At 47.7% G+C, this 26,825-nt stretch overlaps 1 protein-coding gene across 1 annotated transcript in view; it reads left to right on the top strand.

Annotated features, from left to right (window-relative positions):
• LOC126214988 (acetylcholinesterase-like) overlaps window positions 1–26,825 on the top strand; it is a 762,016-nt gene that overhangs the window by 78,513 nt on the left and 656,678 nt on the right. The window contains exons 3-4 of the mRNA XM_049941619.1: window positions 11,988–12,322; window positions 23,122–23,331. Of these exons, the coding sequence (XP_049797576.1) occupies window positions 11,988–12,322; window positions 23,122–23,331 (545 nt within the window). The remainder of the gene's footprint in view (window positions 1–11,987; window positions 12,323–23,121; window positions 23,332–26,825) is intronic.

Here is a 26,825-nt window from a genome sequence, read left to right as displayed (position 1 = left end):
GTATGGCCTGCGGTTTCCTTTGACAGCAGGAGCACCCTCACTGCAAAATTGAGCGCCTTCTGTGCTGCGACTCGTGGACAGCATTCCAAGGGGTGTTTTCCAACGCGATTCAAATCCATGGGCTAGCAGCACAGAGCGGGTGAGGTGATATTTGTGGAAAGGGGCCAAAATAACTATCAGTTGCACTCAACATATAAATTTTATTTCTTAAAACACACAATCCCACTAGCAAGAATCAAAACTCTCAGGGTTTTAACGAAAGACCTCCTTTGATTTAATTTAGATCGGCTGGAGGCCACATCGAAAACCCAAGGCGCAAAGCCCAAGCAAGAAATTGAGGTACAGAAGTTCTTCTGGAGCTTTCACATCTCTAGGAAAATTTTTTTTATCTTCAATATAAATAGGCTGAAAGCCTTAGCTTAAATTTTTCCCATAGAACTCGGCTGAAGGCCTCACATTAATCAAGGACAGTGTCACGGCTTAAGGCCGAGACAGAGATTTTCAAAGTTTAATCTAAATAGGCTGAAGGCCGCATATCAACAAAGCAGTTTAGCGGCTTAAGGCCTAGGAAGAAGAGCTTTCAATTTGAAAAGCCTGAAGGCCTTTTCTTAAAATATGTCGGGTAAAACTCGGCTGAAGGCCTCGTACTAAAGAATAACAATCTTATGACTTAAGGGCAAGACAAATGAACCGTGATTTTTAAGTTTCAAAATCTTTTTCTTAAAGAATTTACTTTATTTACTAGCGATTCATCAAGAACATTAACACATTTAATCACACTATGTGAGCGTGGAAGTAGTTGCCAGGAAGTAACTGATGGAAACTGAAATTACTTTTAACAAATGTTAATTTTATTCCTAAAAGCCTTTTCAAAAACAGATTTAAAATTATAGGCAGAAAAGCACCCTCGAAATATCAAGTTACAATTTTATTTAGAGGCAGAAAAAACCAATATTAACAGCATCAGCCTTCGGGCTGAGAAGCTTGCCTACGCCCTTTCACCACGGCCGTAGTCACGACCGCTCACAACAACCTCTGAAAGACTACACTGGTACAAATCTGCAACACACCAGATTACTTTAAACACAAAAATTTTTAATAACTCACACAAACACGTAAACTATGCTCCCCGTAAGAGGAATGGAAATGGTACAACACTCAAATTATTTGCCACCGAAAGTGCAATTTTTTTTAAAGGACTCTTACGATGGAAGGGTGGCAACCTTATAACCTAAAATGACTATTTAAATAAAACCCACAAAATGCAGACTTACATAAAATGTACAACATGCTCTACATTACACATATACCACCTCGCTAGATGATAGGCAAGATAAAAACATATTTCAAGGATTCGGCCGTTTACACTTTAAACAATAAATTCGTCAACACCGAATCCGACAAACATGACAGAGGCAGCTATTAACGTACGGCAGACCGACAACAGACAGACAGACAGACACTAACTGCCTAACGAAACGAGCAAGCGGGGGAAGAGAGACTGACCAAGAAAACAAGTAGAATTTAACAAGTAACTGAAACAACATATCACGAATCACTTAACTTCTAATAACTGCGATTTCTGGCGAAGACCTGGCGCAGCACCCACAAAACGCTCTCCCGAACCGTCCGCTCGCTGCCAGCCGCTTCAACGGACGCAGGAAGGCGCGCCGATCTCCCGTCTCACGGCGTCGCAGCTCGCACCGGCCAGACCGATGTCGAGGGTTGACTTCTGTTGCTCTCGTGTCGGCCGCGAAGCCACTACCCCTCGCTATACGGCGCGGCCCACTGGACTCACGTGGCGACCTCACATGCGCCGACGCTCAAGACGGACAAGTCATCTCGTGTCCCAGTGCGCGACCGACCAACCGATCGATTGAACCGCCAATGACCATTTCCTGAGCAAACTCGAGCGGACTGGCGGCCTAACACATACTAGCACCCCGGATGACCGACAGACACCAACCGCCTCACCAATGCGGACGAGAGACAGACCCAGACTAACTTAGCTGACCAGACTCGCCCAGACTGACAGATTGCCCTGGCTGACCAACTGCCTCCGACTGGCGAGCTCATGGCGCCCCTTAAATGTACGTGAAAAGGCAACCTTTCCCTTTCCGACCAGAGGGAGACACCAAAGCTGCGACTGCCACAGCGGCGCCACCGCCAGAAACGGAAGGCGACTGCTTTACACTACGCGCTGCGGCGCGCTCTTCAAAACAGCAAATTTTACCACGGCTCAACAAGGATTTTGAATTTTTAATTTAAGACAGATTAAATCTCTGCTGAAGGCAGAAAACAATTTTACGGCTTAAGGCCTAAACGGAAGAGCTTCTAAATTTCAACTAAAATAGGCTAAAGGCTTTATCCTAAAATGCCTCACATAACTCTCGGCTGAAGGCCACATACGAAACCCAAACAATTTCACAGCTTAAAGCCCAGACAAAGAAATTTCCAGTTTTTAATTTAAACTGGAAAATTCGGCTGAAGGCCACATGAAAACTAGAAAATATTTCTTACAGCTTAAGGCCTAGGACAAAATTTTTCAACTTTTGATTTTAAAAGTCTGAAAACTCGGCTGAAGGCCACACAGAAGACTAAAAAGAAAATCACTATGTAAAACACAAGGAGCAGCGCTCAGAAGGTTCCAAGGATCGGCCTGGGAAGGTAACACTAACGCGCGTTAAGGTGAGACAGGCAGCCAGACCAACAACCTCCTAATCGGAATGCAACCCAACCGAAAGCCAGTTGACGAACCAAGCAACAAGATCAGTTCTGCTCCACCCGACCAGCAAAACGACGACAAGACGTCAAAAGCACAACGTTCTGGATACTGGTGCCCAATCCAGTCGAGTCAGAATAAACGCCCAAAACTACCAACAACACCTCAGCTGTCAGTCTACACGCTGTGCTGGACGGCATCAACACGACTGGCAAAAACTACGTCAACAACCGGGGCAGGTCACCGGAACGTCAACGGCCACAAGGCAGAAGATACCGCTGGCAGGCTTAATTAATAACGGAATGAATTAGATAAAGTTAAACACCACACAGGAAGACGGCTGCAATTCTAGCCGACTTCAATGCACGCACGTTGTTGCTCGCGGTAATCTCCCAGAAAGCGACAACCAGGATCAAACGAAGAGATGTGATGGCAGTCGAGCACAACTTTAGTGTCCAGGATCGGTCGGCGACGAACTTCGTAACCCTGGTAAGAAGCGCCCCACGACTCCAGCTGGCCGGGCACGCCGCCACCGGCCGCGGCCTGATCACACGCCGCAGGGACTTCCCCGCTGCTCCACCGCAACCGACCAACCGACCAACACCCGGAAGCAGTCAAAAGATCAAATACACGTCGGCCGATGAGATGACAGACCGAACGACCAACCAACGGTCGTTCCTGCTCCAGTCATCTAGAATCGGACAGTACACGTGTGTCGCCAGCGGTCGGCGGACACTGGCTGTCCGCACCTCACTGGCGCTCCTCCCTCCCCGACTGCTGCCCCACGCCTGGCTGAACTGCTGGTCCGTACACGACTCCCTCGATCTCCATTCGCTACTCGGACACACAGCGACCCGGAGACACCGGCTCGGACCCAACCGTGCAGAGGGAACACTCCAACATCTCTGCACAGGCAAGGAACCGACCCACGTCTGTCGAGATGACCAATTGAAGGGGCCCAGAAACCGTCAGAGAACCAGTTACATGTTGCCCGATGAGATGGCCGACCGAACGACCAACCAACGGTCGTCCCCGCTCAAATCTCCTTCCGCCCGACAATGCACGTGTGTCGCCAGCGGTCGGGTCAGTACTGGCTGTCCGAACCTCACCTTATATTACTCGTATCTTCAAAACTACACCTCGACACCTGGTGAATGAAGACAGCTGCCAACATGTATATCACCTCTCTGTATTGCGCACATAACATATCTGATATTCAACTTGACAATTAACAATTTCAGCACGTTTACTATCTTCGACATTTCGCGTTCTTCGAGTTCACGGAGCTCTTTCTTCCGCACCGTCCACTCCGTGGAACTCCTGTCTCCACCTCAGCAGGTAGGATCGTCTGTTACCCATTTCCGTACAGTCACTGGATCGTTAGCTCGTACGATTTGAAACACCTCCCAAAAGTGGCGTGCTCACCATTTAACGACCGAGCTTAGCACACTGGATTCGCATTCAGAAGGAAAACAGTTCATACCTGTGTCCGACCATCCTGATTTCGGTTTTCCTTTATTCCCTTAAATCGGTTCAGGAAAATGCTGGGATGGTTCCTTCGAAAGGGCAGGGCCGATTTCCTTCCCCATCCTTCCCTAATCCGAAGGGACCGATAACCCGCTGTTTGGTCCCTTCCTCCAAATCAACCAACCAACCACTTATCGACTACCTTCAGTCACGAACATCTCTTCTCTGAATTGTTTATTTAAGGATGTGATAGCTCTCTTAACGAGGAATGGGATGTATCAGTACAAGCACTGTTGTCTTCTCCGATGAGAGCAGATTCTGCCTGTACCCGAGTGATAGACGTACACGTCCAGAGAGCATTCGCTCGCGACACGCAGGCCCCCGTCGCGAGCTTCACGGTGTAGGGTGGCATCAGTCACAACACGCAGTGACATATTGTGCTTCTGCATGGTAAAGTGACTCGTGCCCGCTACAGTGTTCAGGTTGCTATCCCCATGCTACTGACATTTCATCGACGGAAACCTGATATGCTTTTTCAGCAGGACAATGCACATTCACACACGGCAGCTGCAACGCAACATGCTCTTTATGGTTTACAACTGGCTCTGCCAACCAGATCACCAGATCTTTCGCCAACTGACCATGTGTGCAACATGATGGAGAGTAAACTTGGTCGTTCTGCAGAGCCTGCAAGAATCATTGCCGAACTGCACCAAAGAAATTGCTTAGCGCAGTCAATCGCAGCATAGATCGGTTTCATGCGACAGTACATGTCTGCGATGCCGCCGCAGGAATGTGTTGTGTTATGATGCAGCTGTCTGGTCACCCTTTACATGTGACATGAGCTCGTGCTCCGTCCCGACTTCAAGACACACGACGACCCGGAAATAGTATCGGCTCGCTCCACAGATGGTACGACTGTGCACTTATCGATAAGCGCTGCTGCTGCCACTCACGGCCAAGTAAGGCAGAAGTTAGTGGCGCCAGTAAATAGAATAAGAAAGCGAGGCGGCAGTACCGTAAAAGAAGATGACAAACAATATATAAACAGCAACCGCTCACGGCTCAACGATAATGCTCGACACGTGGTGATGATGTGAGCCGACATGCTGTACGAAGTGACGACATGTTGTCTTGGCCTGCTCCATCACCAGATCTCGCTAGCCGAGCACAAATGGGTCATCATCGGACAACAGCACCAGCGTCATCCACAAGTAGCGTCAACCGTTCCTGTACTGACCGCCCAAGTTGCAACAGACGTGGAACACTGTCCCGCAAACTGATATGCGGCCCGTGTACAGGTCGCGATTTTGTATGCTTGCATTCAACATTCTAGCGGCTACACCGGTTACTAATGTACCAGCATATCTCATTTGCAATGGCTTTTCTCTCGATTACATTAGTCTACGATCTTGCAATGTTTATCACTTAAATATGTTACTTACGCAAATGTATTTCCGCAGTTTCATTACTCTGCCTTCCATTTGAACAACAAAATGGCCAACAGAGAACTACAAGTCTATCTAGACGGGAAATTACTAAATCACAACAAACACCCAAAGTACCTTGGGGTTACCCTAGATAGGACACTAACATTCAAAGAACACCTGACGAAAACTGCAGCGAAACTTAAAACACGCAAGAACATATTGCAGAAGCTCTGTGGCACCACTTGGGGCTCCACAGCATCTACCTTAAGAACATCCGCACTCGGCTTGATGTATCCAGTGGCAGAATACTGTGCCCCAGTGTGGCTCAACAGCAAACACACACACATGGTAGATAGCCAACTTAATGCAACAATGCGTATTATATCAGGCACAATCAGGTGTGTGGCTGCCCGATCTCAGTAACATAGCCACTCCTAACCTGCGCCGTGAACACGCTCTGGTTAGAGAATTTCAAAAAATCGTGACTAACCCTCAATTAAAAATCCATGAAGATACTCACGACATCCGAGGAAACCGACTCCGGTCTAGGCATCCTCCACTAAAGACCGCACAGGCTCTGCATCAAACCAACTTTAAAATAAATGACCGATGGAAGGAGGAATGGGGGAGCAGAACAGCAGTAAACTGCCGCAGTATGCCGTGCATCTTTAGTAAACCAAAAGGATTTGATTGCCCTCGCAAAGTTTGGTCAACTCTTAATCGCATCAGAACCAACTGTTGGAGATGCGCCGACTCCTTACACAGATGGGGTAAACTTCCTTCGGCCGCTTGCGACTGTGGCGCTGAGAGACAGACGGTCAAACACATCGTTCAGGAGGGACCACTAAGGGCATACGAGGGTGACCCACGGCATTTCCTAATGGCGACCCAAGAGGCAATCGACTATCTATTATCTAAGCTGGACGTCTGCTTGTGATTGCTCTTCTGTGAGTGTAAATTTAGAATTGGCGGTGTTCTTATATACAAACTGTTATTTACTGCTCTGTTTATACATATGTGATTTTTCTTAAATCGTGTTGTTTCTGTAATTTTTACTGTGATGTTATGAGCCATACGCTAAATAAATAAATAAATCTACATTAATTGGTTTCTGAAGTTCCGTTTTTTGCGCCAGTGCATTTGTCGCCGTGGCTGTACCCTACAGTGAGTGTTGGAAACGCTGTTCACCCCTGAAGTGAGCACACAGCTGACGCCTGCAAAGTCAGAACAGAGGGCGCACCGACGGCCGTCCACAGTGACATCTCGCACGCAATGGCCGTCACGAATGAATCACCAACACTGCTAGCATTCACAATGCCCAGCTACCACTGAACACAGTCCCTCAAGGTGGCAGCGTGTAGCTATTGACCTAATGATAATATTTTAAATTCTCTCACATCTACTCTACAAGAGGCCTAATCATACGTTAAAGGTTCTACAAAAAAGGTAAGCATTGGAGTTCAAACGGTTGTAAGTCGGGACGCACCGTATCTCATAACGCGCAAATTACACATGATTTATTTACGCAGTACTTGGGAATAACGGCACTTGGCAACTTCCAACAAATCTTGCATATAATGTCAAACCTTTTAGAAACTTTTTCTCGCTACCACGGCCCCCTAATAAAAAGAAAAAAAGTTCATCGCTTACTACGTTTTTGCTGTTCATGCAGTAAAACTGCAGCATCGTGAATGACGTTATAATTTATTACTTCTTTACCGCCAGCTCTATTCGCAACATTTTTTGTAGACGGTATACCACTGAATGTACCTTCAAAAGTATGTCACTGTACGACACACGTTCGAGAAGTATCACGTAATGAACATCCACACGAAGTTCTTGCACTCTGAAAAGGAATTAAACGGTCACTTTTTTGAAGCACCTTGATTTTCTCTCATTACGACGCTGAATTGTGAAACTCAAATCGAAGGTTCCGAAAACCCTCCCCAGTAATGGTATGAAATCATAGTGCCCTGTGATCCACCCTGGGACTGGGCGGCGTTTCAAACTGCGACGTTTCGATACATGCCAAAGACAAGGCAAAAGCAAGAGACTCTTGTGACCGGTAAGGTGGGCTAATGTTGTCATATCGGCACCAAATGTTCCGAGGGAGGTGGGGGACTGCTCAGCACAGTGGACCCGCAATCGGGAGGACGGCGGTTCAAACCCGCGTCCGGCTATCTGATATAGGTTTTCCGTGATATTCCTAAAATAGCTCCAGCCAAATGCTGGAGTGGTTCGTTTGAAAGGGTTCTGCTGATTTCCTTTCTCATCCTTCCCTAATCCGACGTTCTGCTCCGCCTCTAATGACCTAGTTGTGGACGGGACGTTAAAACACTAATCTCGCTGCTCCTCCTAATCGGCACCAAATGTGACCTCAATTCTGTCCGACGCCACACGACAGGATGGGAAGGTCGCCACACGCCCTATTACACACTATGTGATCAAAAGTATACATTGTGCAACCACCTTCTGCCAGGTACTCCATATCAGCGATCTGAGTACTCATTAGACATCGTGAGAGAGCAGAATGGGGCACACCGCGCAACTCACGAGCTTCGAAGGTGGCCAGGTGATTGGGTGTCACTTGTCTCACACGTCTGTACACGAGATTTCAACAGTCGTAAACATCCCTAGGTCCACTGTTTCCGATGTGATAGTAAAGTGGAAACGTGAAGGGACACGTACAGCACAAAAGCGTACAGGCCACAAAGAAAGCAGAAGAAGACGAAGAAACTTTAAGTCGATGGCCTTGCTGCCATATGTGGGTAGCCTCTCAACGACAATAGGACGGATTCTCGGCAGACTTTAAGTAAAAGTGATTCTTCGTCCTCCACCCCAGACAGCTGCACTCGTGGGCTCCGTCAAAGATGATTTGTTTCTCCGAAAATCTGGAGTTCACAAAGTTCCATGTGAATCTGGCCTTTCTTACATTGGACAAACAACTCGTACTGTCCAAGAAGGATGTACAGAACAATTGTTCAACTGTGTGTGAAATCTCATGTGACTTAACTGCTAAGGTCATCAGTCCCTAAGCTTGCACACTACTGCAGCACCCCAGACCGCTAGGCTAATCCCGCGCGGCCATGTACACCGGAGGTACTCGCGACTTTTACAACCTAACAAGTCGGCAGTGGCAGAGCACTGTATTGACACTGGTCACAGTATGTTGTACGACAACGTCGAAATTTTGGCAACTACTTCATCTTCTTGGGACTCGATAGTCAAGAAGGCAGTTGCAATTCGCTTGACGTCGAATTTAATTAATAGAGATAGTGATTTCAACCTTGACAAATCATGGAATCCGGCACTTGCTGTAACAAACTCACAAAGACGCCGCCACAGTGCAACGCACAATGACATATCGACATCCCAACACAGATCGACTGCGGAGTCATAGATGTAACTCGCGCATTGTGCACGTCTCTGCCGCCGACCAACGTCTCTGGCGCACTTGCATCTCTGGCCGCATGCACAGGTGCGCAGCACACGAGTATAAAGGGACGAAGCGAGCACTGGAGCGGCCAAGACCCAGGCGATCATTGTAGGCAAAACCACCCCTTCCATCCGTCTCCTATAAGACCATTTATGGCCGTCCTATCACCCTCACCCCCACCCTCAAGTACCTTGGCGTCACCCTCGACCGCTGCCCCTCCTGGACTCCCCATCTCCCGACTCCGTCTCCTCGAGCTCCTTTCTGGCCGCACGTGGGGCCTGGACCCCTCCACCATCCTCCACACCTATAAATCCCTCATCCGCCCTATCCTGTGCTACGCCCACCCCACCTGGATCTCCACCCCTCCTACATTTAAGAATCCCTTCAAATCCTAGAACGCCATGCTCTCCGCCTCGCCTATCGCATCCGTCTCCCGTCCCCCACGCGGATCCTGTACGACCTTATTCTGTTCCCACACCTCCTGCTTTTCCTCCCGTAAACTTGATCCCCCTCACCCGCCTGTCTCTCCCATCCTCTCCCACCCCCGTCCGCTGCCGCGCCTGCATTCCCACGTCCCTCCTGCTCTCCATCTCTACACTCTCCGTACCCTCGCCCGAGGTGGCTTCCACCAACTCCCCCTCCCAGATGATGCCGTCATCCCCTCATCCACCCCTCCTACCAACTTTGATCCTCCCCTACCACACCCTGTGTTTTTTCTCAAGGGCACCCTCTCTCCCTTCTCCCTCTCCCTCCTCCCCCTGGGCTTCCCCTACCCCCGTACCTTCTTTCCTCCCCCTCCCATCTCCTCTGCCACTGTCGCCTCCACCGCCCCCCCTCCCTCCTCCCCCACCTCTTCCCCTTTGGCAGGTCCCCAGACTCATACACGTACAGTGAACATTCGCGCACCGGAGATCATCGCCATCGGTTCTTTGTGTGTGCCGTCGTGTTAGTGTGTTAGTGTTTCACCGCCCACGCTCCATCGTTTCTGTTCTTGTACAAGTGCTGAACGTTTTTTATTTTGTTTTTCTTTGTTTTTTGTTTTTTTACTACACCGGTGAACGGCTCCGTGTCTTTTACTCATGTGTCTACTGTTTTTTGTCCATCATTATAGGGACCGATGACTGTAGCAGTCTGGTCCCTTTAATCCCACAAACCGACCATCCATCATTATGTTTTGTTTTTCTATGTCTTCCTTGTTTCTCTATGTATTATCTGTGGCCGAAGAGTGGCGTAATATTGCCGCTCCCGGCCTACCTTTGTATAATGTGTTAAAATAAGAATGAAGAAAAGAAACTAGAGCGGCAGTCTTGCGGCTCACTCTCAATATGGCTGAATGTTATACGGTCGAAATACACTCCTGGAAATTGAAATAAGAACACCGTGAGTTCATTGTCCCAGGAAGGGGAAACTTTATTGACACATTCCTGGGGTCAGATACATCACATGATCACACTGACAGAACCACAGGCACATAGACACAGGCAACAGAGCATGCACAATGTCGGCACTAGTACAGTGTATATCCACCTTTCGCAGCAATGCAGGCTGCTATTCTCCCATGGAGACGATCGTAGAGATGCTGGATGTAGTCCTGTGGAACGGCTTGCCATGCCATTTCCACCTGGCGCCTCAGTTGGACCAGCGTTCGTGCCGGACGTGCAGACCGCGTGAGACGACGCTTCATCCAGTCCCAAACATGCTCAATGGGGGACAGATCCGGAGATCTTGCTGGACAGAGTAGTTGACTTACACCTTCTAGAGCACGTTGGGTGGCACGGGATACATGCGGACGTGCATTGTCCTGTTGGAACAGCAAGTTCCCTTGCCGGTCTAGGAATGGTAGAACGATGGGTTCGATGACGGTTTGGATGTACCGTGCACTATTCAGTGTCCCCTCGACGATCACCAGTGGTGTACGGCCAGTGTAGGAGATCGCTCCCCACACCATGATGCCGGGTGTTGGCCCTGTGTGCCTCGGTCGTATGCAGTCCTGATTGTGGCGCTCACCTGCACGGCGCCAAACACGCATACGACCATCATTGGCACCAAGGCAGAAGCGACTCTCATCGCTGAAGACGACACGTCTCCATTCGTCCCTCCATTCACGCCTGTCGCGACACCACTGGAGGCGGGCTGCACGATGTTGGGGCGTGAGCGGAAGACGGCCTAACGGTGTGCGGGACCGTAGCCCAGTTTCATGGAGACGGTTGCGAATGGTCCTCGCCGATACCCCAGGAGCAACAGTGTCCCTAATTTGCTGGGAAGTGGCGGTGCGGTCCCCTACGGCACTGCGTAGGATCCTACGGTCTTGGCGTCGCTGCGGTCCGGTCCCAGGTCGACGGGCACGTGCACCTTCCGCCGACCACTGGCGACAACATCGATGTACTGTGGAGACCTCACGCCCCACGTGTTGAGCAATTCAGCGGTACGTCCACCCGGCCTCCCGCATGCCCACTATACGCCCTCGCTCAAAGTCCGTCAACTGCACATACGGTTCACGTCCACGCTGTCGCGGCATGCTACCAGTGTTAAAGACTGCGATGGAGCTCCGTATGCCACGGCAAACTGGCTGACACTGACGGCGGCGGTGCACAAATGCTGCGCAGCTAGCGCCATTTGACGGCCAACACCGCGGTTGCTGATGTGTCCGCTGTGCCGTGCGTGTGATCATTGCTTGTACAGCCCTCTCGCAGTGTCCGGAGCAAGTATGGTGGGTCTGACACACCGGTGTCAATGTGTTCTTTTTTCCATTTCCAGGAGTGTATTAGAAGAAGAAGAAGGAAATTCTTGCGGCTGCACATCCGCAACTTAATGGAACAATTTAGTATATTGTGAGCAACTGTTCAGAGGGACAGTGTTAATCAGTGATTGCCACTGCTGTAGCATTACGAGACGTTAGTTGTAAGAGGCGGCCTGCCCGGTGTGCCCGCAGGTTTCGAGGGCGAGGAGATGTGGAACCCGAACACGAACGTGTCGGAGGACTGCCTGTACCTGAACATCTGGGTGCCGCAGCGGCTGCGGCTGCGCCACGCCGCGCCCCCGGCCGCCGGCGCCGCCCCCGGCGTGCCCATGCTGGTGTGGATCTACGGCGGCGGCTACATGAGCGGCACCTCCACCCTGGAGGTGTACAGCGCCGACCTCGTGGCCGCCACCAGCGACGTCATCGTCGCCTCCATGCAGTACCGCGTCGGCGCCTTCGGCTTCCTCTACCTGCCCGACATCGGCGACGGCGAGGAGGCGCCGGGCAACGTCGGCCTCTGGGACCAGGTGCGCCACCACACCACCAGCTTTCTCTAGTACTAATAAAATGAAACTTCCTGGCAGATTAAAACTGTGTGCCGCACCCAGACTCGAACTCGGGACCTCGCCTTACGCGGGCAAGTGCTCTACCTACTTTTTTATGTGGATAGCTGAAAATGTGTGCCCCGACCGGGACTCGAACCCGGGATCTCCTGCTTACATGGCAGACGCTCTATCCACTTTTTTTTTTTTTGTTCTTGGGCAAGTGCTCTACCAACCTTTTTTTTTTTGCCGGGAGTGAGGGTTTTTTTATTTTTTTTTTAGTAAAAGGAAGGTAGGAGAAACAGAAACCTTTATTATTCACAAAATAAACATAGTACGTCCTGACACATGATAACTGTCCTGGAAGGAACCTCGCTGCCGTCCTACCGTGCAGCATGAAATAACAACAAAGTCAAAGTGGGGCCACCTCCGGCACCCTAAAGAAAAGTATTTATAGATATGAAAACAAAATTTGAAGTACGTCCATTTGCTAACTGTGCAAGCGTGAGTTTTTCGTAGGTCGCATACTCGCATAGTGTTGTTAGTCGATCACTTTACTTGGTCGGTTTCACAACGAAAGCACCGTGCTCATCTTTGCGCACCCGGCAGACCCCAAGTATATGGCGGGTCCGCAAAAACCGTTACTAGGAAATTGGCATACCAATCCTTGTACTTTTGTAGCCGTAATAGTTTTGTGTGTCCATCTTGCAAGTATTGCCAGTAATCCAGGACGTTCAGCAAGTTCGTACGTGTGTCTCTATAGATGTAATGGACCGTCATACCTGTGATCCACGCCACTGCGTTCGTCTTATGACGCGGAAAATACGTTTCCTCTGGAAAAAATACTATGTCAGAAGAGACTGCTGTATAGATAGTGCGCCGCATGAACGCTATTATCTTTCTTGCGAGAGTCCAGACAGCCAATGCCTCGCCGCAGACCAGCCGATGGTCGTCCGTATCCAGCACGCCGCATTGCTGACACAAGGGCGAATCCGCCAAATGTATTGCGTACTTTCTATCGTTTGTAGGGTATTTTCGGTTGACGACAATGTACCATGTTGATCTGACTGATGTAGGTAGGTGGGGGTGGTGGACCGTGCGCCACACCACGTGCCAATTAACAGCTGGATGTTTGCGTTCCACCCTATTCCGGGCGATCTGTCGAAGTAGCAGATGGTACACGTCCTTCGATGTCGACTATCGGGTCGTCGATAAACGCTCGCGAACGTAACTGTGTTCCACGACGAACGTGCCCACATACGTTAACGGGGGCGATATATGGCCGGCACTGACTGGAGGAAGATGCGATGTCGGTACGAGTTCTTCGATGATCGTCCCCGTAAGCGAGTGATTCCTGTTGCGCCACCGTTTGAGCACACTATTAATATACATGGCACGCGCCTTCTCGTGCACGTTCACTAAACCAACGCCCCCCTCTCGCGCTGGAAGGGTAAGCGTGTTGTACTGTACCTTAAAGAGTTGTCCCAGGCACACATAGTACCCAAAAGCTGCCTAAATCCTCATAGCCATCGTGCGCGTCAAGGGGAGAAGGTGTGTCAGGTGGCACATCGTGGGCGCGATATAAAGGTTGACGAGCGACACTCGCTGCAGCATATCCATCGACCGTAGGGCGTTTAGTCGTACTGCCGTGCGGACTCTGAGTACCAGCCTTCGGTAGTTGTCCGCAGCCGTTCTCGCTGTCTCTTTATGAGAGGTGATACCCAAACAGCGGAGGGTTTCCACCGCAGGTAAGGGGCCTTCCCGGTTCTAGTCCACGCCCCACATGCATGAATTGTGATTTTCGGTAGTTGACCACACTTCCAGCTGCCATCCCATACGTCTGTAGCCAATCCAGTGCTGTTTGAGTCTCCCCCTCGTTACGTACGAGGAACACAATGCCATCCGCGTATGCTCTGCATTTGAATGATAAATGCCGTAGCGAGATCCCGGTAAGACGGCGGCGAAGGCCTGCGAGGCACTGTTCTAAGGCGATCGCATAAAGGAGGATCGACGAGGGGCAACCCTGTCTCACTGGTCTTAAGATCTTAAAATACTCAGTTCTCCCTCCGTTGACCACCATCGCTGATCTGGCGCCGTGCAACAGCCGCATCACAGCATTGGTCAATAATGGCGAGACACCCAGCCTGTTCATCACCGGCGCGAGGTACACATGATCCACGCGATCAAAAGCATGATCGAAATCTGCTGCAACCATCGCCCCCCGGAGGCGGCATGCAGCCGCGAGGGCGACGACGTCACGATAGTCTCCCAAGGCTGTGTGGATATTACTGATGCCGCCAAGACAAGTCTGATCGGCATGTATTCGATGCTCCAGCGACTTTTTGATACGACTTCCCAGGATGCGCATGAAGATCTTGTAGTCACTATTAAGGAGGGTCAAGGGGCGATAATCACAAGGCCGTTTGCCACCACGGGGCTTCGGTATCGGTATCATGAGCACTTCCGTGAATTAAATGTGAACCGGTACTTCTTGCCGCAGAAGCTCATTAAACATACATAGCCACATCGGTGTCATAATGGTCACAAAGGCACGATAAAATTCCAACGGGAATCCGTCTGGACCTGGGGACTTGTTGCAGGCACCTCGTGTAATCGCTTCCTCCAGCTCTTCACAGGTAATTTCAGATAACCCGTCCGCTTCCCCGTTCACACTCGTCGCGTCTGGGATCTCTTCCAGGACGTTCCCCAGCTCCCTCTGACCCTCCCCGTTGCTCGCATAGAACCTGCTAAAATGATCCGTGAACGCCTGTGCTATGCCCCTTTGTGTTGTAAAACGACGGCCATCGCCGAGATCGATCTCATGTATTAAATTCCTGCGTCTTCCTCGTCTTTCCTGTATCACATAATGCATCGAGGGAACCTCGTTGGGCAGGAAATCCCGCGACCTCGCGCGTATCATCGTACCTGCCATCCTCTGCGTCGCAAGTTGGACCAGCTTCGCCTTAACTCGGTGGACGGCCGTCTGGCGTTGTGGTGTAGGTGGTTGAGCTAACAGTTCCCGGAGAGCCGGAAAGTAAAACTCAGTGGTCGTGCGCTGCCATTGAGAAACCTCCTTCCCGTAACCTATTAACGTCCTCCGTAAAGCTGGCTTCGCGCACTCGATCCATCACTGCAGGACAGAACCGAAAGAATTTCGACGACGGAGGCAGCCATGCCACGCGTCCTCCACCGTGCGTCGGCATTCTGCATCTCGGAGGTGGGAGACGTTCATCTTCCAATCACCCCTCCGTCTCCACACCTGCTGTCTAGCAAGGTTAACCGTACAAATATATGCCTCGCGGTCTGTGAACGCTGTCGGCCATATTTCTGCGTCCACCGTCGACATTGCTAACGCCCTTGAAACGTAGATCCGATCCAAACGGACCGCGGAGTGGCTAGTAAAAAATGTATATCCTGTTTGGTTGCGATACTTCAGGTCCCATGTATCGACTAATTCCATCCCGTTGACCAGCTCCCTAAGCTCTTGGCTAGTAGTATAGTTAGGTTGTTGGTCCTTTCTGTCGAGCACACAATTAAAATCTCCGCCGAGTATGCAACCATGGTATCGTCCCTGGAACAACGGGGCAACCTCATCGGCGTAAAAATCTGCTCTGTCCCTTCTCTTATCCGAGCCTGACGGTGCGTATATGTTGATCAAACGTATTCCACCTATGGTCACGGCCATAGCACGGGCAGAAAGCAAATACTCTACTTCGCCTGCACGTATCCCTTCCTTTAATAGTGTAGCTGTGCCAACGCCTCTCTCGTAACACGGGGAACAGTAAATGTCGTAACCGTAAAAGTCCGAGGGGGGAAGTACCCGAACTTCCTGTAATAGTGCTACGTCTAAATCCGCAGCCTTTATCATGTCACTGAGCATCTTGTTTTTTACCGGCGTCCCAATGCTATTGATGTTGACAGACCCTATCCGATAAGCTTGTTGCACGGCGGTCAACGTAGATAGGGTACCGTACGGTCGTTAATTTTACCGTACATAGGCTGCTGTCGGACTATCGTCCCCCGCCGTCCCCTCATATGGTCTGCCGTTATTCCGTGCACTCTGCCGGTCTTACACCGGGAGAGTGCGTGGGAGCAGTTCCTCCGGCATCGTCTGTTCCCCACGGGGGTGGCTCTTCTGACCAGTCCCCTAGTGTCCCATCGTTGTCGTGCGGTGCAGGCGCCGTAGCCTCCTCAGTAGCCTGTTGTCGTCTATCGAGCTCCTTCGCTGTGTCTGGAGCATCGGCAGCGGTAGGTCGTGTCGCCGTCCCGCTGGCCACCGTTGCATCCACGCTAGGCAGTTCTTCTGTATCCACGGTCGTCTGTTCTGTACCCGTAAACGTCTCAGAATTGTCTGCTAGATCAGAGTGGTCGTTCTCCACCGTGAGGCGGCGCTTCTTCCGGCGTTTTGGTGATCGCTGTTTACGTTGCCGGGCCTCGCAATTACAGGTCAGCACGGTCTCCAGTTGTTCGTGGCGGACGTCGGAATCGTGCGCCGTCGTATTATCGACGTCTCCAAGTGCCTTATCTGAAGGGGCCGCAAGCGGTACCGAAGAGAGGGCGTCCTGTGACTGCTGCAGGCGGTCCAGCGCAACGTCGTCTTTCTGTGGCTCGCCACGATCCGCCGCTGTCTGTGTGTTCTGGTACGCGTCTGTCTCGCGGCCCACGTCATCGCGTAATGCGGCGACGTAAGTCATGGGGAGCACAGTCGGAGGCGGCGTGAGGGGTGGATCATCCCGTGGCAGCTGTAATAACCTTCGTCGAGCACACTCAGAACGTATGTGTCCCTCCTTCCCACACCCAGAGCACGTCCTTGGTCGTCCGTCGTAAATGACAGTCGCCCTCGTGTATAGCACTTTCTACAGCACTATAATATTAGTACCTACTTCCCGGACACCCGCTAGTTTACGCGCTCAAACGTCATAAACAATACGGGTGGACGGAGCTATACATACCACAACACAACGTTTAACGTTTATACGCGGGTAATATTACGGGGGCTTGACCTAAGATAACGTCTCCGAATTTTATATGTGAAAATTCCTAAGGCTTTGAAAATGAAACAATCGTTATTAACATTGTAACCTTCATTCTTCATGTCTACATGTTTGCATCCCCCCGCCGATAGAGTGCTCCGAACTCTAGCGTCTAACGTGGCAACGTGTAACGTAACTACTATCAAGTTTCGGATTCTGAGAGTTCGTCCACACGTGTATATTGCTCTTCTTCAGCATGATAACGCCAGACCACACATGAGCGCTGCGACATTTGGAACAACCCGACGTCTTGGGTTCACTGCCATCAAATGTTCAAATGTGTGTGAAATCTTATGGGACTTAACTGCTAAGGTCATCAGTCCCTAAGCTGACACATTTCTTAACCTAAGTTATCCTAAGGACAAGCACAGACACCCATGCCCGAGGGACGACTCGAACCTCCGCCGGGACCAGCCGCACTGTCCGTGACTGTAGCGCCCCAGACCGCTCGGCTAATCCCGCGCGGCTCACTGCCATCAATCACTCTCCATTGAGCTCCCAGTTTGCGCCATCGTCCAGGGAGATAATATTGAGAAACAAATATGTAGACATAAACGATAAAGATGTGGAATGTCAATAACATCTGTTTCATTTGAAAAGCTGTATGAATTTTCACATAATTAGGTATTACTTTTCAGCAAGCCTGCTCAATTTACATTCTCGCAGTAATTACATATGCATGTTTGCTACTTTTACATATCTAGTGATTATATCTTGACAGGAACTTTAAGTGTGAATACTACTTTATTTATTTTGACAACGTCCACATGACGTGTAAAAATCTGAGAAGCCGATTAAAGCATTTAAGAACACAGATTGATACATAATCTGGCGATACATTTTGCTACAAAAATTACATTATTTTTAAAAAGCCATTATTTTCGACAGTTTATACCTCATTGAAAAGCCTTGCAAATGGAGTAAACGCAATGTATTTTAGGACACGTCGAACCATTTGAACTGGGGTAAAATCCGTCTCATATCATCCTCTATATTATCGATGTCATGCAGTACTAATGTGCACTTTGAAGTGTGTCTAACCATGCATGACTTTTCTCATGCATTTTAGCTCTCGTATTGTTTCGTGTCTTAAGGGACTTGTAATTAGGCGCTTTCGTAATGGTAGAATATTTATTTTTCCCATTAGCAGTTTGAATTCGCCTAGGGACTCGTCATCAAAGTTTAGCAGAAGTTCATAGCATTCTGGTGGTCGTTATGTATCTGTCAGAATAAAAAGATCGAAACAAGTATATACTAAATGTGGCGAGATATCTGAAGTTAGTTCTGTAGTAAAATCTTCAAGTCGCTCCGATGTCGTTGGCTACAGCTATTTTGTTCCATAGCTTCACTCCTAGCGCAGAAATTATTTTTAAAAACATTCTTTGTGTTCGTCAGTAATGTTAATTACAAGCTAGTATACACACTTCGCGACAAGCAGCAATTTCCATGTCCTTTACAGGACGAACGAGCCAGAGAACGTACCTTAAGCTGATACTCACAGATTTTCAGTTGAACTTGATACTGTCTTTTCTCCTCACTTCCATTTTCAAAAATTGCACATTAATCATGAGTATTATCATCTATAGAAGTGTATAATTTAAAGTACCACAGCACTTGGTTGTACATAAAGGCTAATTTCAGGAACTGCTGCAGTGACTCTGAAACGGCTTTCACTGACAGATAGCCTGATTGTATATGTAATTTGTAAATATTTCGCGCAGATTTAATGAGCTATGATTATGTTTGTAGATTATATCATGTCTCCCGTAAACTTTGCTGGTGGGAACCGTTTAAAGTGTTCAAGTTATAGACACTGCAGATATTATTCTGTAACCTCTGCAATCCGCAAGCTATCTTTCAGGATACCGTGACGCAGTTCTGGTGTAACAGCACGGAACAATGTTTCGATTTCAGATCCACCACAGCTGACGGCTCAGTAATATTTCAACTGATGACTGTAACAGGTGCTAAGCAGTTTCTCATGCATCAAACGAGCCAACAAGGCAAACTTCATTAGCGTCTTAGTGCACTTAATATTCATTCTATGTTAGTAAGAAATGCTTCTGAAAAAAATCGCTGACAGGCAGTGAAATGTATTGCAAAATGATTTAGGTAAAACAAAAAAAAAAAGAAATAGAGAAAAATTTGACATGGATTTGAATGAGGCTCGAAATCATGTGCTGTAAACGAGCTTTGACAGTTTTTCTCTAATGAATTTTATTTCGTACTTATACACAGATCATTTTACAATACTTTTGACGATCTTTTCTTCTTTTTCAATTTCTCTTACCTTCAGATTCTGTTCAGAAAGCACGAAATATGTTTAAATACAAATTGATACTCTATTATTATTAACGTTATATAGATCAAGAGAAATCAAGGAAGATTCGTTTTATACTGTCACTTTATATATTTTTTTTTCGTAGCGCAAGAACTCCACAATTTCGACACGAATGTAACTTTTTATGCGCAAAATAACTGGATCTCCAAGACATCAGCTTTTTACGTAGCTAGCAGGAATTGCTCATGGAATATTTCTGTATTCCTGAAATGACTAATTATGTTTTCCTTAATTAGCATTATTACTTCCAAAATTTTATTTGTGCAAGGGTACAGCTCAATATTGTGGATTTCATACCCTAGTTGCCCGTCTGCCACTATTCATTTTGCTATGAATATTCGGAAAAAATGCCCAGAAGTTATTAATTTTGCTTACTTACTCTCGTTACTTTCAACTGATTACTTTCAATCAATTAAACCGTTTCTTTTTTGCATGACTAGACGTGATCAATTTTACCCCACGTGTCTGTTTCGAACTCTTTGTTGGCTAAGAAAATTCGGCTAAAATGCACTGTGTAATTTGTAGGGTGCCTTATTTCAGTCAGTTCAAACACTGGACAAAAACAACAGTAGCCCTTGCGACGGTTTTGCAACGTCAGTGACTAATTTCCTGAGCGAAGATGCTTTTCCAGGAGTCCATATTTAGAACTTTGGCACGTAACTTTCTGGCTGATTGAAAGTGAGTGCTGGACTCACGCAAATAATCATAAAGCTTTATTCAGTTTAGTATATAGATACAAATAATAAAAGATTTTCACCAACGCCTAACCACTTCCAACAACTCATCTAGTATTCTTGATCTTGTAGTTATCCTTGGGAGGTGCCGAGTATTCATCAATGTAGCTGCCGGTAATTGGGGCTCGTAATTGCAAATTAGTCGATGTGTAATTTTCAGGAGTGTGTGGGTGGTCGAAGAAAATTCACGTTTTTGTAATTTCTGTCAGTTATGGGAAACATCAAAATTAAATGGCAGTATTAAAATCGAATTGTCGACTTCATTATAGCTAGCATTTAACTTGTCCCAGCAAGCTTTACATGTACCCTAGTCACTGCACAGCTTTCTCAGGCGGGAAGGAAAGAAGGTTTGCGATCTTCTGTGTCAGTGACGGACAAATAAGCTGACAGTTTTTCCTTGCAATTGTTTCTGGAGTGCTTTCTCTTTTTGATGTACATGGATACTCTGCAAATCTTAAGTGCCTGGCAGAGGGTTCATCGAAATACTCGTATATTCAAAATAATTCTTTGTTTCCCAATCTCGAACAGTGCGTAGAAAAAACGAACACCTCTACGTTCATATGTGAGCTCTGATTTACCTTATTTTATTATGATGATCGTTTCTTCCTGCGTAGGTCAGCGTCTTCTAGGCACTTCAGTCCGAAACCGCACTGCTGCTACGGTCGTAGGTTCGAATCCTGCCTCTGGCATGGATGTGTGTCATGTCCTTGGGTAAGTTAGGGATTGATGACCTCAGATGTTAAGTCCCATAGTGCTCAGAGCCAGTTGAACCATTTTTTGAGGTCAGCGAAAACAAAATATTTTCTCATTCGGAGCAGAAAGTTGGTGACTGAAATTTCGTGAGAAGATCCCTCTGTTACTGGAAATGCCTTTGTTTTAATGGTCCCCACCCCCTGTTTTACCTCTGTCACACTCTGTTCGCTATTTCTCGATAATACAAAACGTGCTACCCTTCCTTGAACTTTCCTGACGTACTGCAGACAACACTGTACCTGTGGCAACCACCACCATGAGTATTCATCCTGTGTATTAATAATCGTTTCAGTTGTATTTTGGTCCTTTATTACTGTACCACTACCAGTTTCGTGGCGCTAAAAGCTACACCTTCGGGTCACACTTGATTAAAACATTAGAGCGTTGTGAACTTGACGAACAGTACTGTAGTACGCGATACACAGTACCACACGAATGCTATCAGGCTACTGGTGGGAAGGATTGCAGATAGAAAATATGAAAAAAAAAACACGGCTGCCAACCGTCACATAGTAATATGGCGTAAAATTCAAGTTCGTCCTTACTTCCTGCACACCCTTTATTACATTAGCCACTATTTGACAGACAGTACTGCAGTACCCGATACACGGCACCAAAGGAATGCTATCATTATACTAGTGGGAAGGGTTGCAGATAGAAAACATAAAAAAAACCATGGCCGCCAACCGCCACATGGTAAAATGGCGCAAAATTGAAATTCGTTTCTACTTCCTAGACACTGCTTATTACAGTAGCCATTACTTGACAAACAGTACTGAAAGTCAAAATATCCACGGGTGTACTGCCGGTCTACAGTGTCCAACGGGCACAATATTTCGGCGATCATACATGTCGCCATCATCAGGTGAACTGACGGACTGAGCTCCTGTGAACGTGCCGGCACGGAGATCCTCCGAATAAAACTCGCGCACTGGTGGGGGGCGCCAAAGATGACCTCGGTTTGAGGAAGGCCGGCGTGTACCAGATTCCGTGTCAATGTGGCAAGTCGTATATTGGTCAGACGATGCGTACCGTCGAGGATCGATGCCGTGAACACCAGAGGCACACTCGACTGATGTATCCGAGCGAGTCGGCGGTCGCTGAACATTGTTTGTCGGAAAACCGCGCTATGGAGTACGAACGCACGAGGATTCTGGTACAGACGTCGAGATACTGGGACAGCGTCGTTAGAGAGGCCATCGAAATTCGCACCGATGACGACCTCATAAACCGTGACTGTGGCTATAGTCATAGCAAGGCTTGGGTACCAGCGATTGGGTTAATCGAGAGTAAATCGAGCAAACGTGTAGTTGTGACGACCACGGCGGACAGAGCCATCACACCGACGTCATCTCAGACGCCGTCGCAGCTGTTCCACCGCGCGACCGTGGCGCGGGGCGCGGACGGCGGAGGGAGCGCGCCGCGGGCGGAGGGTATTTAAATCGGCCGCCGCCGCGACCGAACCCAGTTCCCTCTGAGCAGCCATAGCGTACGGATCTCCGTGCCGGCACGTTCACAGGAGCTCAGTCCGTCAGTTCACCTGATGATGGCGACATGTATGATCGCCGAAATATTGTGCCCGTTGGACACTGTAGACCGGCAGTACACCCGTGGATATTTTGATTATCAAATACGCCGGGAGAAACTCAAGAATCACAGTACTGAAAGTGTACACGGCAAATTTCGGTATTATAATATCCGATACATGGTCTGAAACGCTGTGGACAGGAGGATAGGGGTAGTGAGTTTAGGCAGTCTGTGTTACAGTGAGAACCTGTGTTGAGTGCTAAAAGGAATATGTTAATTGGGCACAGAGGCGACTGGTGGCAGCCACTTGTAAGAAATCTCTGTTTGTGTTCCTGTTTGATAGTGGGTGAGAGTTTGAAGGGAGTGAAGGGAGTGTGACGGGGTGTGGCGTTGCAGGCGCTGGCGATCCGGTGGCTGCGCGACAACGCGCAGGCGTTCGGGGGTTCCCCGGAGCTGATCACGCTGTTCGGCGAGTCTGCGGGCGGCGGCGCCGTCTCTCTGCACCTGCTGTCGCCCGTCACCAGGGGGCTGGTGCGGCGGGGGATCCTCCAGTCCGGCACGCTCAACGCGCCCTGGAGCTACATGACCGCCGACAAGGCCAAGGAGGTGCGTCTCTGTGTGTTTGAGTGTGTGTGTGTGTGCGTGTGTATGTGTGTCTGACGCACCACAGTTACTGCTTGCCCCAACCACTACGCTTCAGACTATACTCCGGTCATCATAAGAACAAACCTGATGTAAACATTGCGTTATGTATTCTTCCGCGCCGGCCGCTGGTGACCGAGCGGTTCTGGCGCTACAGTCTGGAACCTCGCGACCGCTACGGTCGCAGGTTCGAATCCTGCCTCGGGCATGGATGTGTGTGATGTCCTTAGGTTAGTTAGGTTTGACTAGTTCTAAGTTCTAGGGGACTAATGACCTCAGCAGTTGAGTCCCATAGTGCTCACAGCCATTTGAACCATTTTTTTTTTTTTTTTTTTTTTTTGTATTCTTCCGCGTTCGCTTCAGTCTCATTGGATTTCGTTTCATGTGGAACGGAAGCCAAGCAGTTATCAGTAGAATCAAGTACCATTATAAGGATACGTTTTATGTTGTGTTACACGCACATAGGCTGAGCGATAATGCGGGACAACAGCTTTAAACTTAAGCACTGGCCAGCCAGCGGTCCAGCTAGCCTGCAATAACCTGAGCAGTTGCAGTTCAGACGTAAAAAGAGACGAGCAAAGAAACAATATAGCTCCGAATGTCATTTAATTTTTAAAGAGAATGAAATAATATTAGGAAAAACTCCAGCACTACCGCGCTCTTATTACGTCACCAGACGGAAAACATAAAATGCTGTCGTTCTCACCTCACATAGTATTCTAATTACAAACATGAGTCATAAAAATTTCTAACTTAAACATAGGGTAATTTCGTGAGCGAACTGTAATGCAAAAGCATACTGCAGGGATTTCACAGTACTGTTGAATATTGAAGTGACTTAAGGTATTAATTACAGTCAGTCCTGTGGTAATCTCTTAACTCTTTCCTTATCCGAATCCGAGAAATAAATTTCTGTTCTGGAAGTGTGACTGACTAAGTTGATGAGGAGCCTATCAACAACAGAATCCACGAAGCCGTGTTATGGCGAGTCGTTCTATACCCCGCCATCGTTCGGCAGTGACGTGTGAAAAAGCTGCGTCCGTTAGTTCCAGTACGTCTGGTAGCTTAACAGTCTTGTTACTTGTCGGCCCAAATCCCGCAGCTTGGCTTCAGATCAGATATTGTAATGGTACAGTAGCAAATGTAAAAATGCAGCATTTGTATGATGTGCTCGATGCTATAAAAATGGTTCTTTTCTGTGTTTCTACGGCACTTGCGTAGATCTGTGGTATGGATATGGCACAAATAAAGAGGATTTCGTTTTTAGCTTTTGTCTTAAAAAGTAAATTGTTATGTTTTCTTAATTTAAGCAACTTTTATGAACAGTCTTTCACAAAACATCGATAATTAAAAATTTGTTTCTGAAAGGAAAACAGGAATTTCGCCTCAAATATGTAATTAGAAACAAGGTGAGTTGCATTATTTATAAAAAATGATGATGACTTTTATAATTACGACATGTAAGCGCTTCAAATTCAGCGAGACAAAAAAAAAGAAAGATTCTAGACTAGGTTTGAACCAACCAATCATGAACTGTATTTGGTTGTCAGTCGTTTATACCGATGAGCTACACGTGCAATGTGGATTTATGTATCAACTGTATTACATCCAGTGGCTGGGAAAACTTCAAAGCTGAGTATCTCCGTTAATTTATCAGAAACGTTAAGAACAGCCTATTTTCGGCACTTTTAACCGTATGCCACACGCGTGTTTCTCTAAGGAACAGAAACCACGCTCAGCCAGTTTCATACTCCGTCTTAACAGCGCGACAATCAGAGCACAACGCTGCAGAAGCTGTGACTGTACACGATTTTTGAAATAAAAACTATGTATGTAAACCGTGATTAAGACGAAGTTTAATGTCTGTTAATACATTTGAATATCTTAAAGTTTCATTTAACGTATATCTATTACATAACTAGGACATACTTCCAAGAGCGTAAGAACAGGACTGTGGGTGTGCCACAGCTCTGACCAATGACGGCGTTTATTTGTTTACATCAGGTTTATTCTTATGATGAACAGAGTATAACTGTTACACGCTACATTCTCAGTTCTTAAGATTTGTAATAACTAAAGCTCAACACGAATAGATGTAAACAGTGTCGGCGCACCGTTGGAATTGCCACAGGCAAACACGGCACTTTAAACCTGTTAATAGCGTAATTGTCTTAGTAACTGCTTCAGTATTAGCACAGAAATTAGATTAGCACAGATCTTCTTAGTCAAAAGCAAGCAAGGGATTGGAGACTGAGGATCAATGGCTTGACGACTAATTCCAAGGCTTTCATCGTCAGTTCCCCACGGTGGAAGGACTATAAACTTCTTCCTTTCCTATCTTCTTTCCTCTTCTTCATTCTAAACCATATTTTTGTATTTCCTTTTCATAATTCAAACTTTATGCAAATTTTTGTTAAAGAAAAGAAAAGAAAGATAAATAGCAAACAAAGATAACCAAGTAAAAGACTACAAAATAAAAGAGACAAAAACCAAACAAATCGAGTATGACCCGCCTCCACGGGGCAACGGTGCGATCGGATGCGGGAGCTGGTGTGGAGGTTCAGCGACATCAGCGCCCATATAGCGATCGCAGCGGCCAAGTGGTCAGTAAGGACCCACCTTAAGCAGTCAGGTGGTGGGTCGTAGAATCAGGGCGGCAAGTGAGAAAAAAAATGAGGTGGGGCTTTGCAGCTGTCAAATAATTGTGAAACTTCACTGTACATTACCACCGGATGTTTATTTTTACGAACTTCCAGGGTGCTGGGGTAGCTGTGGATCAGCAACTTCGGTTAATCAGTACAACGAAAAACCAGTCGAAAGTTGCAAAGTTTACTTTTTTTTATTTACTCGATGACTACTTTGGGGCCCAGATCCATTTTCAAACCATTTTGACATTGTTAAAAATGGTATTTCTGAAGATATGAAAACTATGTCAAAAATGTGCAATGAATACTTACAGCGCAACTGTTCGTTGCACAGCAACTGTTCGTTCCACATGTTTGACGTTTTCACCTCTTCGGAAATACCATTTTTGACTGGGTTAAGATGATTTTAAAATGGGTCTCGGTCCGACACTAGTCATGAAGTGAATAAAAAAAAAGTAAAATTTGCAACTTTCGACTGGTTTTTCGTTGTTGTTGAATCCTGCATATTGTCAAATATGGGATGTGAAACATCTCTGTTACCTGTGTTCCATCTATCGCTTGCAGTTGTGGCGCTTCAGCAGGGGGGGGGGGAGGGGGGTTTGCTCATATCGGTACAGACAAATGCAATAAACAGACAAGGCAAGCAACAAAAATAACCACACAAGCAAAGAAAATTTCTACAACGCCCACCTGAAAACACTTAGCCGGCCGCGGTGGCCGAGCGGTTCTAGGCGCTTCAGTCTGGGACCGCGCGACCGCTATGGTCGCAGGTTCGAATCCTGCCTCGGGCATGGATGTGAGTGCTGTCCTTAG

Source organism: Schistocerca nitens, chromosome 12, assembly GCF_023898315.1.
Source record: "Schistocerca nitens isolate TAMUIC-IGC-003100 chromosome 12, iqSchNite1.1, whole genome shotgun sequence".
In the NCBI taxonomy this organism is placed as follows: Eukaryota; Metazoa; Arthropoda; class Insecta; order Orthoptera; family Acrididae; genus Schistocerca; species Schistocerca nitens.
Note: the sequence above shows the minus strand (reverse complement) of the source record. Positions and strands in the feature narration are given on the sequence as shown.